Raw genomic sequence first — 18,820 nt, forward strand, 5'->3', positions numbered from 1 at the left:
ATCATACAAATACATTATTTTGGAAAATGCAATAAGGCTGATCACATTTGGATTCAGCTGGGAAGGAACTGGGGAATTTCTTTGTAAGAACCTTTTAATGAACTGAGCTAACTAAATATCTTCTTTTCAGTCAGGTTTCTTAAGGACGCTTACAAGTGAATATTTCATATCACCATTGCCTGAGCACCTTGCAGAAAAGCACAATGTCACGGCTCCAGATGGGCATCACCCTCATGTATTATATAAGCGGTCAGCAGAGAGCATAGTGACTCTGGACAAGAGAACCTCTCATCAGAGCTCTATCCACCAGACACCTCAAGGTTCACAAAAGCAGCATTTCTGTGGAAGACACAGGAAAAGTGAGTGGAAGGTTGAATAAAAATAAATAAATCTGACTCAACAGAATATATTATGTAAAAATAAAAGAACTTATGAGTTTACCCATTAACTGCAAATATAGTTAAAAACTATATATCCACAGTGTGTTTTCTTAGGTGTATAACAGAACATTTCTGACTAGTGAAACAAGACAGAAAATATTTGGTATGTTCTAGGGATGCACCAATACCAGTTCAGATACCAGTGTCAATACTTGGCATTTTCATGAGAACTACCAGGGTGGCAGAGGTTGCAGCTGGGACCTGGCTCTGGCGCTCCATCACTGTCCTGAAATCATTAGTCTGTATTATTTTAGAAAAACTGTCACATGACAATAAACAAAAATGTATCAGCACTCGTATCTTTAAGTACTTGGACAAATATCAGTACTTGTACTTGTAAAAATGGTATCGGTGCATCCCCAATATATATTTATGAAAACAAAAACATACATTAAAACAGAGATGTACAAATCCCAGGGGCTCTGTGTGCTCCTTACAAATGACAGCTGCCTCCTAACTTTTGAATTTTTCTCTAGTCTAGTCTTGGAGCTGGAAAAGTATCTGTACTTGTACTTAGTACGATACTTGGTATCGGTGCATCCCTAGTATGTTCACATTCCTGTAGAATTATTACCAATTTTAAAAGACCAGTACATCCAAAACCAAGATTTTATGTTTGGGTGGACTTGGAATCACATACCAACTTGTTATGTTGTCTGTAGACCTTATTATTTCTACACATTACAACATCCATTTGTGAAGCCAAACTTCAAGGGAGTTTCAAACATTTTGCTGCATTCTACGTATTGCAACAAAGTAAAATCCAACATTATTGGTGAGCTCTAATAACTTGTGTGCATAAACCATTCCTGGGCACACCCAAAACATTGGGTATGCTGGTGACTGATTCAACTGTCATTAAGACAGAAGGGACATGGACCCACCCAACCAATCAGCTGCGGGCTGGGGCATTGGTTGCCCTGCAGCTGCACATAAACAAAGGCTTTTACTGACATAATTGATCTAATATGGTGCATGCTCACAGGAGTTACAGCCTCCCTGGCATCAGGCTCATTCATGACATCTTAGAAATCCTGTAAATGAGCTGAGAGTGTATACTGCATGGCACATTTGCCACACAGTGTACAGAGAACATAGGAAATTGCTAGGGTAGAGAGGAGTACATTTTCAGGGCTAATTTTCAGGAGCTTTTTTTATTTGCCACGTTTATATACTAAGAGTACTAAGAAGTTTCCTCAGTAGTACTGAAAAAAAATGTTTTGTTATAGTTTGTGTCCTGACTTGAAAGATTTACCATCACTTCCTGTTCCGACAGGCAGTGAGGGAAAATCTTCCCAAAGGAGATACAGACCAGAAATAATACAACCACTCTGTCAAAAAAAGAAAGTTTGGCTGGGGTTAAGCTTTAAGAAGCACCTTCCCCCAAAGTCTACATTTAAAGACATGTATGGATACTATTGGCAGTGCAGTGACTTTACACTCTATGGATAGAACCTGCACCCAACTGTACTGCATATGAACCCTGTTTTCTTCTTTTTTCCTTATCCTACATAAGTGAATGTAACTTTACAAAGTATATTATACTTAAAGGAAATGTTGGATTTTTAATTATAGATTCATCTGTTTATACTTTAAAAGGTTCCCATGTAAGACCAGATGAATATTCTCATCCACCAAGGTCAAAACGTTCTGCTGCAAAATTCCAGCAGTCCAACAGTTTGGTTGTTGAGACCCTTGTGGTGGCTGATAAGAAAATGGTGGAAAAACATGGCAAAGAAAGTCTCACCACGTACATACTCACTGTGATGAACATGGTAAGGTACTATCTGTTTATCCCATACTTTGAAGGCTTATCAGTTAATTGAGGTTGCATGCCAGGTCATAATCTGTTATATCCAGGATGTAGAAATACGTAGGCCCACCAACATGTCAAAGGCCCACCAGCATGTCAAAGGCCCACCAACATGTCAAATGGTAGGTGTCAAAGGCTACCATTGCCGTTTCATCCCTCTGAATACGTTAGTTGGCTGGCACTCATGCTTATCCAATAACGCCATACTTCCTGAGTCACAGACTTGGACACATATGTAGATCAAGAGTTCTGACTCCACTCTTGACTAATTTGCTGCATACTGGCTCCAGATCTGTAACTGTGATTATGCTGATGCCAAACATAGCCAGGCAAAATAGTTGTATACCCTGCCTGTCTGGTCCATGGGGCTAATTTACTAAGATCACTTCAAATACCCAATAAAATGTTGGTCATTATATTTGGCAAACAAGTCTGTTCTGCACAAATACCATTTTTTGTGGAGTGGCGTTATACTGGGGGGCAGGAATTCAAGATTTAAACAGAAAGTTGCAAAAATATTTTTGCATTATCACTTTTGACCAGCAGGTGTCAGTCTCCACCCTACATGCTGATTTACTAAAGGGGTACATTTTATTCACTTAGCTCAATGAAAATAAATTCACTTAAATCATTCAATCATGTGCACGGGACATTTCTATTTTTTTTTTTTTTTTTTTACTTTCTCTGCAAATGAGTGAATCTTCAAGGTCGTCAAGTGTATTAGTGCCAATGGATTTATAAGACTGCTACAAAGAAGGTTCCTACTATTGCAATATAGTTTTGCTAATGGAAATACTTTGTATCTCCTTACAGGTTTCCACTCTTTTTAAGGATGGAACAATTGGAAGTGATATAAACATCGTTGTTGTGAGTCTTTTGCTTTTGGAAGATGAACCAGTAAGTAACAACTGTTCTACTTATACCTATACCTGTAGCTGAGTCACTTTAGTCTGGAATAGTGTATGTCAGCACAACACAAATGGACTATAATTCTTTAAAGCCCTGCCATTTTCTGCTGGCCACCATAGTAGTGTTGGATTAGGTCTGGGTCAGTATCATGTCAACATCACTGACATAATTGCGATATTCCCAAACCTAATCTCCCAGGATTACTATGTAAACCAGCAAAAAAAGGGTAATGCTTTAAAGTTTCCATGGAGAATTACAGTAGAACTAATTATAGAAGTACACTGGACCATTGGCTTTGTGAGTGACTTTACATTTATCATTCTAAGTGCAGAGTGTTGATTTGTTTACCATGGCTCCAATGACTGAGCCAAATCCACTTTCATTTGTGTTTCACATGCTCCCCTTCCCAGACACTGCAGCTCACAGCAGGAGGGTTTACTATGGCAGGATATACATCCATTGATATGGATGTATATGTCACTATTTACTGCCATTGTGACCGCAATAGTCCCTATTTAATTAATTAAATAAGGTAGAACTGTAGCCTCCCATCAAAAATATATGTGCTGCAGCACTTATTTATAATTGTATCTGCACTTGTACTTTTCTCTTAGTCCCCCTGCAAAATCCTACAAATACCTATTGATCGTGCCAGTGAAGTCTCCTCATGTAGATTCCTGCAATGGTGTTGCAATGATGCTGCACTGCTTCTGAATCCAGAGCAGAGTTGCCACTCTCATGTAATCTGTGCCTACTTACACTACATCGGTATTCAATATATGCTGCAGGGGAACGTCGCTATCATGAGCTGATTCGCAAGCCTGTGGCTGCTCACTGCTTTCTGGATTGAAAGCATGGCCTCTGTTGCTGAAACCCTCCTACTGTGAGCTGAAGTGTCTGAAAAGGGGAGCATGTGAAACACAAATGAAAGATAATTTGGCTCAGTCATTGGAGGTAAATTAAGTTTTCTGTTTACTTTTTAAGGCTTCTACATCACATAGTAACCACATTTTGCACTTGTTAAGACTACCATGCCAATTATCCCACAGTCCAGTTAATTCTGTATTGATTCTCTTCTGAGAGTCATTTGGTTGACAGATGCACTTTAAATTTGAGGGAATGTTGCTTACCCCCCACCCAAAAAAAAAGCTCAATCCTTCTGATAACGATATGTTATTTTTGATAGATGCTGAAGAATCACCTATGCTTGAGTTTCCAGGTCTGCACACATGTGGTCATTATGACAGGTCCCACACTCTCTTAAATTGTTTTTTGCTTATGTTATAGAGAATGCAACAGGAGAAGCTGGAAGGCACAACATTGGGTGGGAACGCTCAGTACTCCCAGTTGGTTAGGAACAGAGCTAGGAATTCTGGCAGGAAAATCTCACTGTTGGAATATCCAAGACATAAAAATCCATGGATGGCTACAGTCCATCAGATTCCACTGATAGCTAAAATAAAACTTTTAGGTGGATTGCTCCTTTAATCCTTATTTTTTTTAGACAATTGACCTGTACAGGCACAGAAAGCAAGTAGACACCAAATGATTATATTACATGTTTATATAAACTGTTTAAGAGGATGTTCAATGTCTTTAAAAAATGGTGTCTTGTTTTAATATTTCTTGTATTGTGGTGAATGATTGGGATCCAAACGTGCAATAGAATCAATCATTCATCTGTAGTTACTAGGATCATAATAGACCACAATACTCCTTAACAACTGATTTTTGGACCTTCTACAGAGGTGTATCTAAGAGGTTTTGTGCTAAGGCAGACTTACAAGGAGCCTGGCAGGATGGAAATATGGGAATTGCCATTACTGTCCTGTTTAAAGGGCAGGTATCTAGGCTGTAATCTTTATCCTTCCTGAACCACTGAGGTTTGATTTACTAAAGGTGAATAGGCTGATCACTTTACAAGGGAATTTTCAATTTTTAAGGGAATCTCCTCTGAGCTTAAAGAATGAGATGAAACTCTGCAGATTTTTTCCCATGCATATGATGGGGTATAATTTGCAAAGTGAATTGTCACCACATTCACTAGCCTAAAGGAAAATCCCCTTGAAAAGTGAACAGCCTATTTGCCATTAGTAAATCAAAACTGTCTTAAAGCAAGCAGATGTATATCAGGAGCCCCTTTCAAGAGAATTGGAAGAAAGAAGAATAAAGGAGAGGAAAGGACAGCAGTGGAAAGAGAAAAGTGATGACCTATGAAAGAGTTGCTGATCCTATACAATATAAACAGAGTTTGTCCCTAACCAAGCTGCATTGTCTTAAAGTGACCCTGTCAGTTGCCTAAAAAAACTGAAGGTGAGTTTCTTGCAAAAGAAAGCATCTTATCCTACCATTGTTCTATTTGCAGCCTCCGTAAGTCTCTTCAGCATTCAAGACTTCCAAGATTGTTGGATGCCTATGTTCCCTACCGTGCACTGTGGTTCCATTCTTTGGCACCTACATCACTAATGAGTCCTGTAGTGGCAAACTTTGTCTTTATGGAGCTAGTTTTGTACACAAGGGTACAGTCATGCTAACAAAGTGCCTTCCCCAAACCATTGCCACAAGGTTGGACAAGCACAATTGTCTAAAATGTATTTGTATTATGTAGCAGTTACTGTATCAACAACTGAAAACACCTGAACTGAATAATATGATGGGTGGCTACATATTTGTGGGTATAGTGTGGACATAGTGTAGGTGTGATGGTCAGGTATTCACTAACCTTTGCCAATATTTGTGAATTCAGTGTTTGGTATTAGTTTTGATAGTTACATATCTAATTATGTTTTCCTTTTTTGTTTCACAGTCTGGGCTTAAGATCACTCATCATGCTGATCAATCCTTGAATAATTTCTGTCAGTGGCAGTCAACCCATGTGGGTAAGAATGGAAAAAGACACGATCATGCCATCCTGCTAACAGGACTGGACATTTGCTCATGGAAAAATGAGCCTTGTGACACCTTAGGTAAATACTTTACAATGCACATATACATGCCAATAAACAAAGGGGAGAAAGGGGATATGTTTAAAAATCAGGATATGGTTTTAGAAGAAGGAGCAGTTGAGTTTAGGATATAATAGGTAGAATTTAGGATAACTAGAGCCAAGAACACATATGTGAAATATTGCACCTTACCAGTCCTTAAATGTGGTGGCTGCATTACTTTAACATTTTCAGGCTAAGAACATGTTCAGCAAGTACAGAAAATACATTTTGATCTTGCCAGAATTGTCGTGTCCTTGTCACTTCCCAATCTCACCACCCCGCATATAATGGAGATGAACACAGCAGACCTGTTTGATGTTCAGTTAGGAGGGCAACTATGGCTATTCACATCATTACTATTAATAAGTCCAATAAAATCACATAGATCAGGATGATTTTATATTAATCACTGGGATTTTTTTTTTTTTTAATCTTTAGGTTTTGCACCAATAAATGGCATGTGTAGCAAACACCGCAGTTGCACCATAAATGAAGACACCGGTCTTGGTTTGGCTTTTACTATCGCCCATGAATCAGGTCACAAGTAAGTAAATGTAATCTCTGGAGATAATAAAGGGTAATACTTCTAACAGATTAGAGTGGTTGATAATAAACTTGGGAATACATCACTGGATGCCTGTATCTCTTGGGTACTCTAGTGGTGGTGAGGTTCCCATCTAACCCCTTAAGGCTAATACAAAAAATCAGCTTTGTCCTGGATGCTGCATATATTTTTTTTTTATATTGCATTAAACCAAGGTGAAACGTTGGTGTGGTCATGATTGGGTGGTGGATCTTTGTTACTCTATCACTTATCAAGTGATATTGAAGGCCTGTACATGAATCAACACTTGAACTTCAATCCAAAGTTAATTTTTCAAATCTGAAAAAGGACATGTACTGTAGAAGAAGTTCCCAAAAAGGCAAGCAGAGGGTAAAGGATTAATTGCCAGTTTTGCTTGTAGGCTACCTGCAGTTGCTGATTTCACCATTACTGGTGTACCATGCCTTGTTCTGCACTTTGTCTTTGTGTGGAGTTGGCCATCCTGGTTAAGGCAGGGCTTTGCTTCCTTATGTCAGAGCTGCCCCCACCTGATGCCTGGTGGTCTTATGACTGGTAGAGTAATGATCAAGAAGCAGCAGGGAAGGTGGGGAAAGCACAGATCCACAGAAGGAATAAAGTAAAAGCAGGGAGATCTGTGCAGCTTAGGTACAGCTTCCTCTCCAGCGGGAAGAACAATAAGCAACACAATAGTGACATCTACAAATCATACTCCAAATCTTGAGAGACCATCAGTCGGAGGCATTAGAGTTTTAGATGATCTCACACTGCAGATAATCAACCATTAGTCTACCAATGCACTTTTTAATAGGAGAATTGTCTGTGTGTTGAGAGTGGTTTATATGTCAGGGAGACTAATTGATGGTGACGGATTGGCTTCTCTAGATGAAACTGCAGTGAGACTGCTTTTCTAGATGAGACTGCAGGCAGTCAGAGGCTTTAGTGCCTTAGATGATCTCAAACTGCAGATAAACTGCAACATTAATCTACAAATGCACTTTCATTTATTAGGATACTGTTCTGTTGGCTTGAGAGTGGTTGTTCTGTCAGGGAGACCAATGGATGGTGAAGGATTGGCTTCTCTAGATGAGACTGCAGCATCCACCGTTTCATCTCAGTATGGCCTCCCAGGGAAGACATACACTGCATTATAAGGTTGTTCCCTTCTCTTTTGGGAAATGGGAAATATCTGGTGGTGAAAGTTATCCCTCCTTTTTTTTTAATTACTGGAACTAGGTTTAAGAGATCATATTTCTATTATCCCTGGAAAACATAAGCCAATATTTAGCCCACTCCCCCCTTCCTCACCTAAGACTGAAGGATTTGGGTCAAGCTAATCATTTGGCTTAGATTTCTCTTATTGTAACATACTCAAAACAATTAAACATATACTCTTGTGACAGCTTTGGAATGGTCCATGACGGAGAAGGGAATCCTTGCAGGAAGACTGAAGGGAACATCATGTCTCCCACCTTAACTGGAAACAATGGGGTGTTTTCCTGGTCAGCCTGTAGCAGACAATATCTGAAAGAATTTCTCAGGTGAGAGCCAAGGTGTACATCTGCCATCAGAAATGTCCTGTCAACAGTACAATCCTGGAATGTAATTATTCTGCTGCTTTCTCCTTCTGCATGATAATATTGCTTCCAAGAATCCTTTCAGGACTTTTACTGGCAGGTTTATTGGCTCTTATAAGTGTCGCTTCTGTCTAACAAGACCCAAGCCAGCATTACGTTACCCTTCGTATTAGAGAGAACCAGATGTTCCTCTTGTTTTCCAAAGCTGTAACATTTCCAAAACTGACCTTTTAGTTTCAGTCTCCAGGTGTTGCTGTTAACCAACACCTTTGTCTCTGCTTCTGTTTCCTGTTAATGACTTGGTTACACATTTCTGAGCGTGTTGAAACATTGCGGGCAACTGGACTGTGTGTGTTTGTAACAGACTGCAGTCATGAACCTGAAACATTCCCCCTGACCCCTCCTGCCCTATGTGTTCTTCAAGTAACATATTGCATCTTTTGTTGCATTTACAGGGTCAGACTGACATAAATTAAATTTTTGGTAAATCCAAAAGATTTGATTACACTTCTTACTTCTTACGAGATCTCTGCACCTGATAAAAATAGAAAAATATTTTTTCTAGTGTATGAAAAAAAAAAATAGATTGGAACACATTCACTGCTGGTGTTCTTATAGGCATTGGAGAAATGTATAGTATTCCCTTTACTTTTGTATTACTTTTATTAGTTAAAATGATAGAATATCTATGAGAGCACTTCATCTTCCTAGTCGGATGTTCACTGATGCATGGTTATTTTTTCTTAATAAGGCATTGCAGTTTCATACCCTTTATATGAATAAAGCAATAATTTTAAATCACCACAAATATAAATAAAGGTAAAATATAACACCGTACATGGCTCAAGATATACAACAAATATTTATTTTATATTTATTTTTCACTCAGGTAAAATAAAATATTGCTATATTTATTGTTTTATATTTAAAATATAATATTGCTGTAAATATTGTTCATTTCCTTTTATACTATTTGCATTCAAAAGGAGGTGTGCTCCATGCAGATCAGCAATTTTCTATAGACTCAAAACTCTGCCGTTGCTGTAAAATAGACCTAAATAGCAAACAGTTATTAAAGATTGCAGCTGAATGACAGGACATAGGGGAGGGACATACCCCTTCTTCTTTCTTAGCAGGGCACACCATCTGGCTAAGCCAGTTCTACACACTCCCAAAAAGCTTACATATAATGCTGGGCTTCTTTGATGAAAAGCCAAGTGTAATTTTCAGTGGCATGATTGCAACCTTTATTAAATGCTTGTAAAAAAAAAGTATTAAAACCAATTATCAAAAGATATAAAATATTATTTAATAAAAATGTCACCTCCTCCTCCAAAAAGTATAATAATGATAAAGCATGCCTTTGCTGTATGTAAGCCAGTTGTCAATGAGAATGATTCACACTGAGTTCTATCACAGCACAGCTCAATCCTCCTGTCTCATTGATGAGCCAAAACAATTAGGACACTTTCAATATCCCGAGAAGCTGCCTGGACAGACCTATGATGCTGACACTCAGTGTAAATGGCAGTTTGGACCAAAGGCAAAGCAGTGCAGCTTCGTGAAGGTATGTGCTGTCTTCTGAGGTTTGTAATATGCAAGAATTATTAAAAATGACATAAAATGTAATTATGTTGAGGGTCGGGGCTTCTTTAAAAAAAAAGGGGCTGTAAATATGCAATATGCAAGGAATCCTCCTGCAGATGTCACTAAGGCATACAGGAAATGGTTGGCTGTTCAACCTGTCAGCATCTGCTCAATACAGAAATGTCTGTATTAGGCAGACTGACACTTTCAAAGGAAATTCCAGGCAATAAGTGGGAGCAATCATTACGGTGATGGTTTTATCGAGCAAACACTAAAGATGTACTAAAATTAGAAAACCCATGCAGCTTCCTTTAATCTGAGCTCTGTGTAAGCCTCAGACCTCATTTATCTCACTGGAAATTTACTTTCTTAAATTGGTGCTCTGTAATTTCTAGGGATGCACCAAGGGAAGCTGTCCAATCAGGAAGCTGGGCAGCGAGTCATTACCTGCCTCCCAGCTTCCTGATTGACCAGAAAACTGGCTCCAATGCTTCCTCATCACCTGGTGACGAAGGAGCATGGAGCTGGCTTCCCGGCTAATCAGAAAGCCGGGAGGTTAGTCATTACACGTCACCCGGCTTCCTTAATGGGACTTCCGGTATCAGCATTCGGTATCGGTGAGTACCGAAAATTTTTTATTACGGTACTCCTACTGGATACTGAAAAAATGGTATCGGTGCACCCCTAGTAATTTCCTCTTACTCAGCTTCCTGTGTTACCAGTCAAATGTAAACTTTCAATGCAGGTTTTACTTTGGTGCCAGGGAAGCTTACTTAATACTGCCATTTTTTTTACATGAGGAAGAGACATCTAATAGCCTGCAGTGGGTGTGTTTGAGAATTCTTCTGCATTAAAAACAGGGGTTCTCACATTGCCAGAATGTTGAAAGGCAGTAAGGTCATGGGGTAAGATGGTTCACATCAATGTCTGAATATAAAAAAACTAAACAGGTGGGCTCCCTGAATATTAGTATTCAAAGCAAATATGTGCTTTGGCCATTTAGATGCAGGTCTGTTTTAATGCTTCCTACCCATCAAAACATATGCCATTTCCTTCACCACCAGAGCTGTCACATTGGGGTGGGTAGAGCGTTATCTGTCTTGTGTAAGCTCTAGGTTGCTCTTGTCAGAGCCTTTAAAGGGCAGAGGACTATTAAACATAATTGTAGCTTATTTGCATATCACTCGGCTGTAGTTCCTCAGTTCATCTCTGAATTCGTGCTCGCTCCCGTGATGGACTACAATCTCACGTTTAGTTCACTAAGTTGTATTAAAATTATAGTCCATCACTGGAGCAATTTGGAGTGGTGGCTACTTTACAACACACACAGGGACTACGGGGAACAAAAGTAGCCACGCTCCAGAAGGAAGGACAGTGTCAGCACCAATTCAGAGATGATTTGAGGATCTACAGCTGAGTGATACACAAATAAGTTACATTTTAGTTAATAGTTGAGGTACTTGAATGTATTTTTAAGATTAACTCCTAAGTTTAGTGTCACTTTAAAGTGACTTGTTGCTTTATTCTGCATGGGCTGGCCATAGGTTTGCTTTACTTTTTCATTTTGTCTGGGGTGTACCTTTAATAGACTGTAGCTGACAACATTATTGGACAAGCAGCTAGAAAACAATTAGAAGATGATTTTTGAATGGACTTATTTGATAACTATTTTACAAAAGAATTCGCTTACAACTTTTTTTTTTTTTTTTTAGCAAACGTAGTTTTATTGAGGTTATTAAAAACATTGATACAAATAGAGCCCTTACAACGTTTATAGATAGTTTTTTAGGTACTCTCTTCTCTGTGCCATTGGCCATTCCGCAGAATTGACTTTGCACTGTGTTTTTGCAGGACATTTGCAAATCTCTCTGGTGTCAAAAATCCGGCCACAGATGTGAGACGAAATTCATGCCGGCAGCAGAGGGCACTGTCTGTGGCCTGAATTTGGTGAGATCATACAGATATGTATTTCAAAATTTATTTTGTTTGTGGTTTTATTAGTGATTTTGCATAATAAATAAATGTACTTGAAATCTGCAAACAGCAAGTAATTATAGTACTGTTAATACTGAGTCTGATTTTCTACTCTTATAGCTGTGTAGGAATGCCCGTCTTCTGTAAATCTGAAAAAAAAAAGCGTGCACACATAAAATCACTAAAAGGGTCAGGTTAATTGTGGCATAAATTGCTAACTGGACTTTATTAGTGTGATGCCATGGCAAGGAATGTGGAAACATGTAAAATCTGCCCGGGCTACTTCAAATTGCCTTATATACTGTAACAGACATACATTATGTATATAAAATATTTGGGGGCTGCCAGCCCGAGGAACGCCATTGGAACACCATTATTAGATGGCAATTGCGGTTTGTATTAAAAGCATATTTTTGGATGCAGGGGAGATGTGTACTTTGAGTAAGAACAATTATAGATTCCACTTGAGAACATTCATTTAAGGCAGTTGTGTGCCTTAAGCTTGGCTATAGACAGCCCTACAGTAACACCTGGTTTGACAAAAGTCAATTTATAAATTGACCGAACCGAGTGAAAAATGATTGGCTGAAGAGCAACAGCATCCAGTCAGATGCAGTCAGTGTTCCTGTATTCACTCAGCCACAGGGGCCGCGGTTGTCTTAATACAATAGCACCAACAGTGGAGATTCTTCCATCAATGTTGTTTAGTGTGAAAATACTACAACGAAAATACAAGTCGCATCTGTCTCCATGGCAGAAGGACTCATTTGTAACATTGGTATTGGTAACTTCCTCTAGCCTCTAGCCCCATAACCTAAGAGAGCTGTAGGAAAATATTGGTGCACTACAAGTAACCAAACTTGTAGTCCATTGAGATCCCACTCCCGATGTAGCAGACTCCAAGTTCAAATATAGACAAGATGCTGCGAGGAAAATAATCCTACAATACAGTATGGAGGGTTTGAAAACTGGGGAGCTTGACCATGTTTCATGTTATACCCTAAATATGGGAGTAATATAAAACATGGTCTAAAAGGTAGGTTAAGCCTTTAAAAATGTATGCCATTGCAGCATGTTTTGTGCATTGCTGTGTGTTGTGATAATGTAATCAGAATCTGGCCTTAGTATCACAAGTATTCAGACTAGGAGTTCCCCTTGTCTAATACTGCCGTGGAAATCCTATCTCGTTGGAATGTTTCTTTAAGGAGGATTCACTGTAGAAGCAGCATAATCTGGCTCTTTATTGGCTGTGACAGTTTGGTGGAAGAAGGAATTCTGGCGGGCCATCTCATCTGACTCCTTTGAGAGAAAGATGAAACCAGCACGTGTCAACCTGTCAGCATCCACATAAAACTTAAGTGTTCATTTTGAGTGGAAATGTTATTTCATATAAAAGTAGTACGGTATCTGTGGAATAGACATAAAGCTCTATACTGTCATCGAGACACATAATTCATCGACTACATTTTGTTCTGTGTAAAGTAACAGCTATACGTGCATACATGACTTGGAGCCTTGGAGGTTACATACAGCTCTTACAACACTGCATATGTGTTGTATTACCCATTAATAGGGTAATAAAGAAGAAGAATGATGACAGAATAAGGATGTTCTGTCATTCATTGTTGACTTCCAGTTAGCGAATTGACTGCAGGTCTTCCCCCCCCCCCAAGAGGTTTATTTTACGAAAAATAAGAATCCAGTTGGTGTTCCTGTGTTCCTGGCATAGTGATGGTCCCCCCCTTGCCACTGAAAAAAAAACAGCCTGTCAGTGCCCCCTTACACATACATGTATTTTCCAACAAACTAGAAACTTCATTCATGCAAAAACAACCCCCACCAACAGTCAAAGGGGCTTGTTTTCTCTGGTCAAGGGAACTTCTGTGGGGTCCAATACCCCCCTGACTGTGTCAGCAACGTTCAAATTGGGCACATTGTTTGCACAAACTGAGTTTTGTACAGCCACCTTAATAAACACCTACACAATATTGATAGAAAAAGAGCATACTAAACTATGGGCCTGTCCTTGTGTTTAAACAGTGGTGTCGAAGAGGGCAGTGTGTCAGATTTGGAGACCTTGGACCGAGATCAGTCAATGGAGGGTGGTCTGATTGGACGGACTGGTCGGAATGCTCAAGAACCTGTGGTGGTGGAGTGATGTATCAAGAACGGTTCTGCAACAACCCAGTGTAAGACCCCAATTTATCTCTTTAGTGGTAAATGTCATTAATATTTTAGTGTTAGTAAATGTACCCCTGTGGCGCTTTTAACTGGTTTATTTCTATTTTTCTAACCACGTTTTTATCCAATTTGTTTGTTCATTTTTTTTTAGTGCCACCGTTAAAAAAAAAAAGTGCAAAATTGAATAAAAACCTTTATTTTTTTTGTAAATTACTTTGCAATGTTTTGTACCAGAACCATAATTATAGTGTCATATTAAATGGGACAAATTATAACATAAAATATATACTTTTTTCTACAATATCGCTATTTAAAAAAAAAAAAAGATCAAATAGAACAAAAGGGCTTTTTTTGTTTTGTTACTCGTTTTTGCCTATGGAATGCATAGAGAATAATTCATTTTTGCAAGAAAATATCACCAAAAGAAAGCTTTGTTTGTCCTAATAAAATTATATATATGTTACTTTGTTATCTTAAGTAATGCCAAATAAACAGGCCCGTAACCCGCAGTGTAAAAAATACTGTGGTCCTTAGGGGTATACAGGTCTAAGAGTTCAAGTGGTTGAACTGAGGCCGGGACCTGAGTAAATCTTATGCAGGCTGCTCAATCCTGTACCAGAAGTGATATGATTTCACATAGTGGAGAAAAGACAAATAATGATAGTACAGGCATTATCACAGGTTATTAAATGGACACCATAATGTGAAAGGATAAGCAACTATTTTTGCTTGATTGCCAGAGTAGTAGAGTAGAAGTAGAATCATTGGTGCTAGCCAAAGACTCAAAAGGTGGCAGGATGGAGCATGGCCTGGTCACAGCTGTGGCTTATACAACCCCATATTTGACCTGACTTGCCTTTAATGATCCAAAGGGGTCTTTAGAAGCCTCAGCACATACAAGAGTCCACTTGTTTCTTACAGCAGGTTCTGGGAGCGCTATAACCTTGACCAATCCGCCCTTGCCCAATGTGATGGCTGTATACTCTGCACCTACGGTAGCTATACCAGTGATGGCATGTGGCATTGTTACATGAAAAAGATACATGTCCATTGTGTTTAACCACAGGTCAAACGTTGAAAAAAATCTTGCATCCAAAACTGATCAACGAGAAGGCAAAAAAAAAACCTTTTAAAGGGTGTAGATCACTGTAACAGAGAAAAAATCCTTCCTCGCCCCCAAGGGCAATCAGACAACAACATACAGTGTTATTTCCTATACATATAAATAACCAGCTCTATTTTTTTTATATTTAGAAACACATCCAGCCCTCTTTTGAAGTGATCCATTTGAGTTGGCTACAACTAACTCCTATGGAACTCCTTTCCACATTTTTGCAGCTTTTTACTGTAACAGACCCTTACTGTATGTGGTGGTTAAACCTCTTCTTCTCCAGGACAAGGAAAAGTGTTTTATGTATACTTAGTTCAAGTCATTTTGTTCACAAGCCTCTTCTGTGTGTTCTGATTTATGTGTACTGTAAATGTATGGATATAAGTCCTTTTGCATAACTGAAACCTATGTGTTTGGTTTACTTTAATAAAACATGTCTAGCACTTCCTAACTGTTAATACCCATTTTTTGCTGTTCCTGCTTTTTAGACCTCAGTACGGAGGGAAGTATTGCCAGGGCTCCAGCCGTATTTACCAGATTTGCAATGCCCAGACATGTCCTTCCAACACTCCGGACTTCCGTGCCCAGCAGTGCGCAGAGTACAACAGCAAACCATTCAGAGGATGGTATTACAAGTGGAAACCCTACACTAAAGTGGAAGGTGAGAAGGATATGGAATACAATGACCTTAAACCTCTGCTATTTTATCTAGGAAATATCCAGTGACAGAATATAAGTTGTTTTAATTATTTCAGGCACTGTTCCACCTTTCATTATGTATTTGACTGATTTGATGCAGTGAGTGAGATTATCAACGTTTGCAAATATTGTTCATCATGATGTGGCTTGTCCCATAATGCCATTATATGCTGCTCAGATAGCCAGATGGATGTGGTGGCATTAATACTTGAAGCCATGTTGTCTCTATGCAGCTGTCTTGAGTTAATTCTGGAATGCTCATTCAGGCACAACATTCTCTGTTGTCAACTTCAGGTGTAAATCATGTATTTGAAGAACAAAAAATTCCATACATACTAACAGTCTGTCAGTTGGTGAATTTTTGTGCACATCAACCTCAAAATCACACTCTTAATTCCAATTTTTATACTAAAGTGTATGCAAAGACAACACCTTTTTACATTTTATATTGAATGGGGGACATTAGACCCTCTGTATGGAGAAGTGCCAAGCCACAGGGATATTAGTTTTTATGTGTCATAATAATAAGGTCTATCAAGAGTTGACAGACAATGAGTTTCCAGGGTCACTCAGAAATCCCCCTTCATCAGAGCTTGGAATTATTGTATTTAGAGCAATCTGGTCAGTTGGTTATTCCCATATCTTAGGCGATGGTAGTAAAGAAAATACCAGATACTTCTTGGCTTGGAGGACCACGTGTTGGAATGCAACATTTTATAACATTCTTAGTTTATTTACTATATATATATATATATTGTTACATTCTTGTTATATATTGTTACATATTGTTACATTCTTAGTTTATTTACTATATATATATATATATATTGTATATATACGTTTCCTGGCCATATCCATGGCAGAGCTGACAATTGGGTTTAGATCCAATTACCCCTAGTTGACAGGAACAAAAGGGTTAATCAATAGATAACCCCCTGCATAAAATCATATATTAGTATGTAGCCCCTTCTGTGGAGTGGCTACTAGAAAGTTAGCTGTGCTGGTACTGTAATCAGTCTGGCTGAATTGTATTTGGTTACTATATGGTTAATTCCTGGTGTTCTGTCATTGATTATACCTGCCTGAGTGGATGTGACCCTGCTGCAGTGTGGGGCAGCCAATGGGGTAGCATTGTGAGTGTCCATGTCTCACCAGCCAATCACAGGAAGTTTCTTAGCTAGTAGTGCATGCTGGGGGGAGTGCATAAATACTCAAGGGAATTATTATTAATATACAGGATTTATATAGCGCCAAAAGTTTGTGCAGCGCTTTAGAATATAAGGAAGACATTACACTCACAATACAATTCAAGACAAGATGTTAAGGAGCGCTCTGCCCCTGAGGGCTTACAATCTAAAAATGGCCTTGTGTTCAGTTCCAGTCCGCCCCCGGACTTAGCCTGGGGTTGGGATGCTCAGAGAGGGAAATACTGTCTAGGCCTCAAGCCTGGAGGAGGCCACATATGTGGCCCCCGAAGGAGTCAGGAACTGATTGACGAAGAGAACCAGAGAAGCTGAAAGGCTACTAAGGGTGCCTGGTGCTGGTATGAACCTCAGGAGCAAGTCTAGTGTCTCTCCTATGGAAGATCTTATGCCTATCACTGTTCAGCTGTTGCTCTTTACTGGCCTGTCCGCTGATAGCAGATTCTGCACTGTGGAAGACTGGAAGGGAATTGGTGAGTCGGTTCTATTTTGCCATGGATGTCCTAAGCCCTATACCCTCTCTCCAAGTTGATGTTCTACAATAAAGCATTAAAAAAAGGCACTTAAAGTGACTGGCGCCCAACTTCTTGATCACATGTCCCGTCACTGGCTAAGGATCTGCCCCTGAGAGTGAAATGTCAGCCCCCTCTGCCCTTCGGGGGTCTGCCTCAGACCTCTGGGGGGCGCTATATATACATATATATAGTCACTACCTGCTTCTTGTTTAGATCAATTCTCATTTACCATGTTTAGCCATTAGTCATGTCTTGATTATCATGTTTGTGTTCCAGAGGAGAATATCTGCAAGTTATACTGTACGGCGGAGGATTTTGATTTTTTCTTTGCACTGTCTAACAAAGTAAAGGATGGAACACCGTGCTCTGCTAGTGGATACAATGTGTGCATCGATGGCAGCTGTGAGGTAAGAACAGTTGTGATTAATATTAACATGACATCAAACATGCTGAGGGACCAGCTCAGGCCAAAATTTATATTTTAGTTATAGGTAGAGCCAAGTGGGCTGAGCCAAGTTCTATATGTCTGATATGTTGAAATGCCAACTGGAAGACCTCCCTTCCATATATCTGGAATCTGTTTCTGTCCACCTGGCAGTTTTGTTGTGTTTCTGCCCACCTTTGTCTTCCAGCCACTCCTGTTACATGCCCCATGATAAATCCAAAGGGGAAAACCATCAAAATGGCCACAGCAGGTGTACAGACCCAAGAGCGGTGTATGTATATGTGCATTGTTTTACTCTTAAAGTGTATCTATAGCCAAACTTTTTTTTTTAGTTTTGGAAAGAATGGGGAAGGATTAGAACCCTTGTCAAGATTTACTGCCGGAGAGATTTGTTCACATCCTGTCTGTTGAAAATGTTGTCCTAAGGACAGGAAGGACTACAGACAAAAGTAAAATTGCTTGAGTCGGGAAATTCTAGAAAATCTGTCAGCTTTTTATTGTTGTCTGTTTCCTTGTTGCAGATTTTCTCCCACTTCCTGGCTGGTAAAAGGTTCTCCCCACAACAGAAAGTCAGGGGAAATCTTAATAACAAAGCCATGGGTTGCAGTAAAATCTGACAGGGGGTCTAAGGTTTCTGCTTTCTATCCAAAACTAAAAAAAAGACATTTGGGATACACATACACTTTAAATGATTGATATGCCATCCCAAATTATCCGGCACCCATAGGGATTGATAGAATCCAGATAACTGTAGTTTCTGTTTGCTTGAGAGTTACTATGAACTCTTAAGCAACAACCCCCTCCCCCCCCATTCATCT

General features: G+C 39.2%; 1 protein-coding gene across 1 annotated transcript in view; it reads left to right on the forward strand.

Moving 5' to 3' along the window:
* Positions 1-18,820, forward strand: part of ADAMTS18 (ADAM metallopeptidase with thrombospondin type 1 motif 18) — a 122,726-nt gene that overhangs the window by 77,294 nt on the left and 26,612 nt on the right. The window contains exons 6-16 of the mRNA XM_018563795.1: positions 131-359; positions 2,016-2,215; positions 3,067-3,150; positions 5,969-6,128; positions 6,588-6,693; positions 8,115-8,252; positions 9,708-9,855; positions 11,727-11,822; positions 13,890-14,038; positions 15,630-15,802; positions 17,834-17,964. Coding sequence (XP_018419297.1) covers positions 131-359; positions 2,016-2,215; positions 3,067-3,150; positions 5,969-6,128; positions 6,588-6,693; positions 8,115-8,252; positions 9,708-9,855; positions 11,727-11,822; positions 13,890-14,038; positions 15,630-15,802; positions 17,834-17,964 — 1,614 coding nt within the window. The remainder of the gene's footprint in view (positions 1-130; positions 360-2,015; positions 2,216-3,066; positions 3,151-5,968; positions 6,129-6,587; positions 6,694-8,114; positions 8,253-9,707; positions 9,856-11,726; positions 11,823-13,889; positions 14,039-15,629; positions 15,803-17,833; positions 17,965-18,820) is intronic.

The sequence above is a fragment of the Nanorana parkeri genome, unplaced genomic scaffold (genome assembly GCF_000935625.1).
Source record: "Nanorana parkeri isolate BGI_ZX_2015 unplaced genomic scaffold, ASM93562v1 scaffold697, whole genome shotgun sequence".
Lineage (NCBI taxonomy): Eukaryota > Metazoa > Chordata > Amphibia > Anura > Dicroglossidae > Nanorana > Nanorana parkeri.